Below are 11085 nucleotides of genomic sequence, written 5' to 3' on the forward strand. Positions count from 1 at the left end.
AGTGGGTCGGTGAGAGGTGGTTACGTAGGAAGATCTTTCCAGAGAGGAAATTATCACGGGGGAAAAGATTTTCAATGAAAGGGGCACTGGATTTTGCAGCATTATTTACAAAAAACAATGACAAATAAAAATTCAAGAAGGAAAAAACAATGAGAAAGTATTTTCAACAGAAAGTAATGAGCAACACGAAGACTTAAAACGAACATAGATCATTGCGTACATGACCACGTTCGTTCCCTCCTCAATACCTCACTCTTTACGCTGAAGTCTTTTTAGTAATTTGAAAAGAGCTATTTATTCTACTTAAACGGCCTTTGTGATTCACGGGGCATTCTTAAGGAATTGAACAAAATTCAAACTATAGTGTAAAGAGCGAGGCATAGACGAGGGGACAAACCCCATCATATACGTAATAAAAATGTACGAATATAGAAGTTCGTTACGTTAGTTAACTCGTAAGTTACGTAATATTTATTACTAATAAAAACATTCGTAAATAAAATTTGAAGTTCTAGTGGCCTTTTTAAGTAAGCGAAAAAATTGGAGGGCAACTAGGCCCCCCACCCCTTTTTTCTCAAAATCGTCTGATCAAAACTTTGAGAAAGCCATTTAGCCAAAAAAAGTAAAATTAATATGCAAATTTCGTTTTAATTATATGTGCAAGGTGAGCCAAAGTCAAAACCTGCATTAATTCAAAAACGCCCAGAAATTAAATTTAAAAGAACAAGTTTTTTTTTAGCTGAAAGTAAGGAGCGACATTAAAGCTTAATACGAATATAAATTATTCCGTATATGAAAGGGGATGCCTTGGCTCTTTCTCACAACTCTACTTTTTAAAACAATAAAAACTTTAGCAACATTAAAACTTAAAACGAACAGAAATTATTCCGTATAAGAAACAGACTGTCCCCTCCTCAACGCCCCGCTCTTTACGTCATGGTTTTTTACTGTTTTAAACAGTAGAGTTGTGAGAAAGAGTCAAACTTTAGCGTAAAGAGCGGGGGATTGACTCTTTCTCAGTCAATCTCCGGGGATGTCTTCTTTCGTATACGGAGTAATTTCTGCTCATTTTAAGTTTTAATGTCGCTCCTCATTTTTAGTATAAAAACCCGTTTTTTTATTTAATACCAAGCTAAAACTATAATATTACTAAGAATTTTCTCAGGTCCCTTTTTTACTTAAAGGTCATAATGATTCTACATGTTAGGCAGCTTATGTAAAATAGCATAAAATACAATTCACCTTGTCCTAATTGACAAACAAGACGGTTAAGAGATCTAACAGTTTTTCTCTTGTCCATTGGTCTCCCTGTTAGGAAACATTATATATCAGCAAATAGTAAAAAAGTAACAATTATTAATTAATTGTAAACACTAGCAAACTAATGATTACAAGGAACCACTTTCTTATTCATCTGAACCATCTATCTTAAGCATTATTTGCACTATTACCTTTACTCAAAATATTGCCAAAAATGATGGGTTGTTATTGCCGTTACTCATTAATTACGGCAAAACACTACAGGAATAGAGATAAAGATTGCTTATAAAATAGGAATATTTCTGTTTTTTTGTAATTTAAAAAGAAGCAAAGCAAGTATTAAAAATAAAATTCCATGGATGGATAAAAGTGAAAATCAGCTATCGAATGACGGTAAAATCGTCATCTCGTGTTGAAACACTTAAGTTTCAGGGCTGCATAAAAATAATAAACTTATATAAACTTATAAAACTTATATAACTTATATAAACTTATATAACTTTAAACTTATAACCATAAACTTATATAAACTTTATAATTATTAACCATAAATAAAATTTATTAATATTTAATATTTTTTAATATTTTTATTAACCATAAACTATATTTTTTAACCATATAATATTTTTATTAACCATAAACTTATATAAACTCTGCTTGATATTGTTGGAACATATCCCAGGAGGAAGATTTTGGAAAGCAAAAAATATTGGCTTAAAAAAAGTAAACTTTTCAGAGAAATATACTTGAAACACACTTAAAATTTGAAATGTTTAAATGACCCAAGCAAGAATTTTTTTTTTTTTTTTTTTTTTTTTTTTTTTTTTTTTTTTTTTTTTTTTTTTTTTTTTTTTTTTTTTTTTTTTTTTTTTTTAGTTGTGTGGTTTATGAACAATGGCGTTCTTGTAACCAAAAAAAATTTCGTCCATCAGCACTGTGGAATTTGAAATCGTTAGTTATCAAAGTTGTTGGCCAAATTAAGGGGGGGGGGGGTAAATTAGAACAAATCGGGAGAATCTTTTATTTGCTTTTAAAATTTTAGAAGAGAAAAGTCTTTTGGTTTACCAAGGTGGCTGTTATATTCCCAGAATTTTTCCAACGAGTGCATTTATCTATATGGGATTTTCACATGGGCAGCCTGGAAGAATTCTTACCATAATTCTTTCATGTGATTGTAAATTTCTCTTCCCGAAGAAATTTTTCTCATAACTTTTCCAGTCATAGGACTTCTTCCCCAAACGCATTGTTTGATGAGCTTTTGAACTGCCCAACTAGAATTATTCCTCACAAATTTAACACTCAGGGTTTTTCACCCGAGTGCCTTCTTTGGTGTAATTTTAAATTTTGCTTCAAGGAGAACTTTTTCGTACATATTTCACACTCATAGGCTTTTTCCCTTGAGTGCATTTTCTGATGTGATTGTAAATGTCCAGTCTGGTAGAATTTTTTATTACACATATTACACTCAAACGGTTTTTCACCAGAGTGAATTCTTCGATGCAATTTTAAACTTTGCTTCCAGGAGAATTTTTTCTTACAAATTTCACATTCATAGGTTATTTCCCCTGAGTGCATTTTTTGATGTGATTTTAAATTGCCTATCTGGGTGAATTTTTTATCACAAATTTTACACTCGTGGGGCTTTTCGCCGGAGTGAATTCTTTGATGCGAATTTAAATTGCTCATTGTGGAGAATTTTTTTTTACAAATTCTACACTCATTGGGGTAATCACCTGAGTGAAATCTTTTATGTGAGTTTAAACTGCTCTTAATGGAGAATTTCTTTTTACAAATTTTACACTCGTAGGGTTTTTCTCCAGAATGTGTTCTCTGGTGTATTTTCAAATTATGGCTCTGAGAAAATTTTCTCTTACAAATATTACACTCATAGGGTTTTTCTCCAGAATGTGTTTTTTGATGTATTTTCAAATTTTGCCTCTGAGAAAATTTTCTCTTACAAATATTACACTCATATGGTTTTTCCCCAGAATGTGTCCTTAGATGTAATTTCAAATTGTGCCTCTTGGACAATTTTCTCTTACAAATATTACACTCATAGGGTTTTCTTCCTGAGTGGACTTTTTCTAATTGATCATCTAAACAGCAAGATTCACCTTCTGGAAATCCATATTTGTAGTCCAATAGAGGAATCTTGACATCTGGAATAGAAAGAGCATTAAACGTCCACAGTCCACAGACAAGATAAAATAAGAGTTTTGTACAAAAAAGCTGCATAAAAGTGAGCATGACAAAAATTAAAAACAGGTGAAACTTTCACTAATCTGTAAAGTTTCAAGCGTGAATTATAAAATAGTGCTGATAAAATTCATTCAATGCTTAGCAACATAAATTTTTTATTCAAACAACACAAAAATGCGAAAGATAACATTATTTCCCAGTTGGTATGAAATGTATCTGTGGTGCTGAGTGGAATCTTCTGTCAGTAATGCTCAACACTTATTGTGGCACTCCATGAAGAAATCCCCAATGCCAAAGTCACAATATAGGACAGTTCTAAATGTACGATTTCTTTGCCTTGAAGTCAATCTTATCGTTCAAGGAGCATGTTAATACAAAAATAATTATTAATAAAAAAAAACAGAACTTTTCTTTTTCTTCTTTTTTTAAAACAACGAACAAAAATAAACCAATAAAGAGGAAAACCAACAATTATATAAAAAAAAATGTGAATAGCTTTGGGTGTTAAATCATAGGCAGCGCAGCGCTACCTAAGTAAAGGGCGATGTGGGCAAAACGTATTAATTATTTATTTGTTTTAGTTTATTTTTAAACCAGGGCACTTCGTATGGAAAGAGTTGTTGTAGAAATTTCGAAACGAGCTCATTCGATTGGAAATTAAAAGGGCTAGCATTCTTTTTAATAGTCAAAGGAAGTGTTTTAAAATTACCGCGAGATAAAGCTCGGTAAGTAAAATTGGTAAAATAAGGTACTCCCAAGGAAATATGGGTAAAATTGGAGCTCTAGAGTTGACCTGTAGCAACAAGACCAGGTGAGCACTTCTCTTTAAGCATCACTTCCACCTTTTAATGAAAGATTTAAGCTATTCTGATCTTCCTTGGCTTTAAAAAGGTATTGCTCCCTCATCTTGAATTTCATTAATCTAACTAACAGTCTAGGCTTTCCCTCTGGTTATCTTGTGTATAGCCGGTAATACTTCAGCGCAGGGACAGTACATGATTTTGGACATCCTACCAATGTTTCTTTACGTTTAAACATAATGTTACCCTAGCAGATTTGCATATTTAAAAAGCCGTATTCAGCTACATTTTATTATCGTATTATTATCATTTTATTATCCTATTATCGTATATGATATTTTTCATTTATTTAAAAAAGCACCGAATACAAGTTAAAAAGTGGTTTGTAATATTTGAGGACTTTCATTAATTAGGCACTGGATCATAATAGCGGAACATTCAGTCACTTTTATAATCATTAAGACAGTCTTCAATAGGATCTGCTAGCAAATCTAGATTCTCTTCTTTAAACTTAAATTCTGATTCAGGTGACTGTTCCTGTTCTGATGCCTTCAACCCCCAAAAATCCCCCCCCAAAAAAAGTCCTGGATACAGCCCTAGGGATTATATTTCAATTTCAACCTCCATTTTCTCTCTCATCTCTTTCTTAGAACTAATTCTGTATTTATCTGAAGATTCTTTTAAAACAACTGCTGAAACAAAGCCGTTAAACTACAATAAGAATTTCCTAAAGAAACTACAGTCAGTAGCAGCTCATTCAGTAGCAAATGGTTGAAAAGTAAGCTAAATCTTAGAAAAAGGTACTGGAACTTTTGATTTCCAATTGACTGAGCCCCGTCCAACGTTTATTCAGCCATCCCTTCCACATGAAGTACCTCTGGGGAAAAAAATGAACAAATATTAATACATTGAACCCTTCTGGGTCTTTACTATAGGTAATGTATACGCTTGCCTCTGACTTAAACAAGAAGTTAGAAATTTAAATCTCCTTTCTAATTATAATACGGAATTAATAGCGGGGGGGGAATTTTCCACATGAGAGAAGGAAAATTCCACGGGGGAGGGGGACAGGGCAAACGCAGGCTTCCCTGGTATGAACACAAGATTTTCTGAAACGCGAAATTTAAAATAAAAATGAGGATATTGATTCTGCCTTGGCCCTCCACTTCGTCAGAAAATCAAGATTATTTAATTCTTCTTGATGAGACAACTTTAATATCCGAAGAAGATGGCTTCCCGCATTCTTTTAAGAAGGTAATTGAAATTAAGAAAATCCATTAAACAGAGACCTTGCTTTAAATGGACCTACTGGAGATATTCCAATAAACTGTATTTATAATAACTTAAATTTAAAAGGTAAAAAAAACATTTCTCTTCAGTTTACCAAACTCATCTAATCAAAATTTTGAGATAGTTTTAGTTCAGCGTATAAAAAATCCGGAAATTATGTTTTTGAGGATTAAACCCCCTCAGAGCCCTCGGGTTAAGTGTTGTAAATTACGCCTAGGGGGCATATAAGGTTTTTCATAGAAAGGGTGGTCGTGTAAGTTTCGGAGGGGGCCCATTGGAATGGTAACAAGAAGCTCTAGTGCCATTTTTAAGAGAAAAGTGCTCAGAAAGTAGATCCCCCTCCCACCCACACACACACACACAAACATCATTTTTTTCGGAAATTGATCGGATAAAATTTTTGAGATGGCCATTTGTTGTCGTATAAACTTCGAAAAGGGCTCATAAGATTGGAAATTGCATGGATTAGTTCCCTTTTTAATAGTAAGAAGTGATTGGAGGGCAACAAGCCGCCCTCCCGCCCATCATTTCTCAAAACATATCCAATCAAAATTTTTAGATAGCCATTTTGTTCAGCGTAGTTCATAGGTCGGGATATTATGTCTTTGAGGATGAAAACCCCACCTGAGCCTTTAGCGCAAGGTTTGTTACTTATATCCTGAGGACATATAAGGTTTGCATGGAAAGGGTCCCCCCTCCGCCCACCAAACGTCGTATTTTCCCCAAATGCATCCAATAGAAATTTTCAGATGGCCATTTGCTGTCGTAGAAATTTCAAAAAGGACTCATTCCATTAGAAATTGAAAAGGGTAGTGCCCTTCAATAGTCAAAAGTGATTGGAGGACAACAAGCTCCCCCCCCCCCCCCCCCCCCGCACAGCCATAATTCCTCCAAACACATCCAATCAAAATTTTGAGATAGCCACTTTGTTCAGCGTAGCTGAAAGGTCTGGAAACTATGTTTTTGAGGATGATACCCCTCCCCCCAGCGCAAGGGTTGTAGGTTATGCCCCGAGGACATAAGGTTCTTTTAAAAAGGGTGGTCGTATAAACTTTGGAGGGGGCTAAATGGATTGGAAATCACAGGTTCCAGCACCCCTCCCCACGTCCTATTTTCCCCAATTGCATCCGATAGAAATCTTGAGATAGCCATTTGTTCAAAAATAGTGAAAAGATCAGTTAGCAGGGCCTTTGGGGTTGAAACGATCCCCTAGAGGCTAGGGGTAAGAGTTGTAGGGATATGTGAGGTTTTATGGAAGGGTTGGTCATGTCAACTTTAGAAGAGGCTCATTTGATTAGAAATGTACATTTCTAGTTCCCTTTTAAGAATTAAAAGCGTGAAGAACCTAGGTGTTGAGGGGGATGCTGAAAGAATCCCAATGTGTTGTGCGCATACTGCTACTATTGCTGCTAAAAGTATTTCTACTAAGCAAATTAAGCGTATTAAGATGAAGCTTCTAACGAATGTTTAGGTTGGATATTGAACCAAATTAAATCCAGCTCTGAGTCTGTGAACTTTCAAAAGGTGATAGAGAAATATCTTAAGAACAACTTATATTATTAAACTAGACCTTTGAGGGTAAGTTGTGGGGGATTTTCAACTAGACAAAAGGTACTATGCGTAAATTTGTAATATTATCACAACAGTTACTGTAACTAATAACGCTAAGGGTACTTAGCTGAAACTCCTAGGGAACAAAGAGGAGGGCTTTCAACTAAACGAAAAAACTGTATGCATGCAGGTTTTCAAAAGGGCATATAAGTAATATAATAGGCAGCATCCCCCTGTAATTACTAGAAGTTTCATTGAAACTTGTAAAGAAGCTAGTTCGATTCAAAATTAGGAGTTCTAGTGTCCATTTTAAGAGAAAAAGGAGATTGGAGAGCAAGAAGCCCTTATCTCAAGCCTTTCAAACATCTCTAAAACCTGAAGTCAAATTTTAAGATAACCATTCTGTTCAGCATAGTAGAACGGTCTAGCAGCTATTTCTTTAGGGATATTGGAAATGTCAACAAACCACAACTATGCAATTGGCATATTATGCTTTAAATCAAAATTCACTGCGTTTATGGTTACCAATAAGTAACCTCTGCAAGATATCGAGAACGACTGGGACTGCTTAAGTTGAAGCTTTCAGGGATACTACCCCTTCTGTTCTTAAAATTTAAATAAATAAAAAGAGGGCAACTGCATCCAGGCTGTCAAAGAGCATAGACAAAATCTTTCGGGAAGGATTAAGTTTAATTTGTAAGGTGAGATGGGGAGGTATAAAATTAAATTAAAAAATACCATTTGTCTGGATTAACAAGCTAAGAGTTCATATGGCACTTATGACGAGGCAAGAAGAACTAAGAGCCAAGAGCTCATAAGGTATGAGCTCTAACAAAATTCCAAGAATCAATAGATTGATTTAAAAGGAAAATCAGAGGCTTGACGCCGGTCAGGATTTAAAATAAAAGCTCTGAGTCACGATGTCCTTCTAAATATCAAAATTCATTAAGATCCTATCACCCACTCGTAGGTTATAAATATCTCATTTTTTCTAATTTTTCCTCTTCCTTTAGCCTCCCAGATGGTCGAATCTGGGAAAACGACATTATCAAGTCAATTTGTGCAGCTCCCTGACACGCCTATCAATTTTCATCGTCCTAGCAGGTCCAGAAGCACCAAATTCGCCAAATCACTGAACCCCTCCCCCAACTCCCCCAAAGAGCGAATCCAGAACCCCAATTTTCACATTTTCCAAGAATTCCAGTTTCCCCCTTCAACTCCCCCCAATGTCAAAGGATCTGGTCGGAATTTAAAATTCCGTCACCCTTTCGTAAGTTACAAATACCTCATTTTTCCAAATTACGAGTTACGAGGTCCTTCTAAATATGAAGTTTCACAAAGATCCTATCACTCCTTCGTAAGTTAAAAATACGTCATTTTTTCTAATTTTTCAGAACTAACCCCCCCCCTCAATAGAGCAGATCCGTTCCAAGTATGTAAATCATGTATCTAAGAATTCTGATTATTTTTCCCACCCAGTTGCATCCCGATCCTTCGAATCTAAGCGTTTTCCATGATTTTAGGTTCCACCCCCCAAACTACCCCCAATGTCATCAGATCCGGTCGGGATTTAAAATAAGAGCTTTGAGACACTATATCCTTCTAAATATCAAATTTCATTGAGATCCTATCACTCGTTCGTAAGTTAAAAATACCTCATTTAGTCAAATTTTTCAGAATTAACCCCCCCCCCAACTACCCCGAAAAGAGCGGATCCATTCCGGTTATGTCAATCATGTATCTACGACTTGTGGCTATTTTTCCCATTAAGTTTCATCCCGATCCCTCCACTCTAAGTGTTTTCCAAGGTTTTAGGTTTCCCCCTCCCAACTCCCCCCAATATCACCAGATCCGGTTGGAATTTGAAATAACATCTTTGAGACACGATATCCTTCCAAACATCAAATTTCATTAAGATCTTATCAACCGTTCGTAAGTTAAAAATACTTCACTTTTTTCTATTTTTTTCGAATTAACGGGGGCCCCACTCCCCCCCCCCCCCAGATGGTCAAATCGGGAAAACGATTTCTAATTTGATCTGGTCCGGTCCCTGATACACCTGCCAAATTCCATCGTCCTAGCTTACCTGGAAGTGCCTAAAGTAGCAAAACCGGGACCGACAGAATTTGCGATTGCTATGTCACTTGGTTAATACCAAGTGCCATAAAAATTGCTGAAATTTTTATCCAGCACACGAAATTATGAATTTTTATAGAAAAAAAAGAAAAAAAGATATAATTCTTTTTCCATGAAAAGCGCAAATTATATTTTAGTCTTGAGAAGGCATGGGGGTTATCAGCCCTGTTCAGGTTAATTTTATTTTGTGGAAAGTTAATTAATGTTAATTTTTGTCTTGCATTTTGTATACAACTTGTATTGTGGAAAGTTTTTTATACTAACTTTCTTTAATACCAATATAAAAAAAAACATACCTTTATTTTGACCATTAAAAAGATTGGTCTCAGGAAAATCCAAGTCGAGTTTTAATTGTGTCCAACTGACTGGTGAATTCACTTCCCGCTTAACTGCCGAATCAGAGTGTTTTACAGGGTTAAGGATATCATCATTTGCTGCCGTTTTCTCTCCTAATTCTGGAAAACAATCATAAAAAACAAAAAAGATAAGAAAGATACAACGGATACACTATTTTGAAACTCTTAATACAAATAATGTATTTTGGAGAAGTAACACCTTTCAATATGTTCAGTGAAGGTTTTAATTTAGGACCGTAAGCCATTCCAAAAATACTGCAGCTACGTATTTCCGCAGCCAGAATGTAGATAGTGTCTTTAAAATTACTTTAACATCCTCTCAAAATTCCATGAAACTTTCAACCTAACATCCCCAACCGTTCCTGGGGTATTGCAGATACACCATTTTCATCAGCGGGAAGCACAGTGTACTTTGTTTATTTCAAGAGTCTCTGGAACATTGACTGGAAATTTGATTGAAAACCCTCAGCCGTTCCTCATACATTGTGACCAAGCCAATTTGACAACCTGGTAGCACGTTAGTCTCTTTGATTTATCTCAATACTTAAGAATGACCTATACTTTCTATAAGAGCTTATAGTGAATCAGAATTGTCAAACTTCAGTTTCCTGATGTTGATTCTTTAATATCAAATGTTAAAAGGTATTTCTAAAAACCATGACTCGAATAAGCATGTTTAAAGAGCTTTATCCTGACCTATCCCTACCCCCTCAGCCAGTAATAACAAGATGGGGAACTTGGTTAGAAGTTGCAGACTATTATAGCGAGAACTTGGCTCAATCAAAATGTTCTCTCTGAACTAGACTCATCCTCAGCTATGGCAATTGAACAGAGTAAAGTCGTAAGTGGAGTAGCACACAAAGAATAACTTGCCTTACATTTCTTCAAATGCTTGGTTTTAATACACTCCATAACAAAGCTCGAATATCGAATATTACCAATATTACCAAATATCGAATATCGAATATCGAAAACTCGAATATTACCACAACAGATAGTGCAACTATTGTTAACAACACTATTGAGAAGCTGAAAAAGGTTCCTGGCGAAAGTGGAACTACAAAGAGGAAGAAATTGGAAGATGTGCTCAACAAAACCCAGGATGGAGAAATATTGGACTCCTGGCCAAAATCAACAGTGGACAGGAGGTTGAAGCAGACTTTAAATCCTTCACACCATCAGACATTGGATGTTTCAAGCATGTACCCATAACACCAGTGGATGCAGAGCGTTCTTTTAGCCGTTACAAGGCCATTTTAAGACCAAACCGTTGATCATTTGTATTTAATAATTTGAAGATGTATGTAGTTTATAACAATTTCCTACTATGAATTAGTTACTTCAACGTGATGTTTTTTATCAATACTCTATTTTATTAACTCAACCCATGTATATATCTTCGATACCAATTTTTTTTTCAAATACCTTTCTTCCAATAAAAATCGTATTTTTCTCAGTGTTTTTTTTTTACTTATTTTATCTTTTTACTTACA

General features: G+C 35.1%; 1 protein-coding gene across 2 annotated transcripts in view; it reads right to left on the minus strand.

The window, feature by feature from the left end:
• LOC136028402 (uncharacterized) overlaps nucleotides 1-3363 on the minus strand; it is a 61363-nt gene extending 58000 nt beyond the window's left edge. The window contains exon 1 of one of the 2 annotated variants that reach the window (XM_065706224.1): nucleotides 2415-3363. In XM_065706224.1, the coding sequence (XP_065562296.1) occupies nucleotides 2415-2482 (68 nt within the window). In that variant the 5' untranslated portion in view covers nucleotides 2483-3363. The remainder of the gene's footprint in view (nucleotides 1-2414) is intronic. The other variant, XM_065706223.1, reaches the window with a different exon arrangement.
• Between the last annotated feature and the right edge of the window lie 7722 nt (nucleotides 3364-11085).

Source organism: Artemia franciscana, chromosome 6 (assembly GCF_032884065.1).
Source record: "Artemia franciscana chromosome 6, ASM3288406v1, whole genome shotgun sequence".
Lineage (NCBI taxonomy): Eukaryota > Metazoa > Arthropoda > Branchiopoda > Anostraca > Artemiidae > Artemia > Artemia franciscana.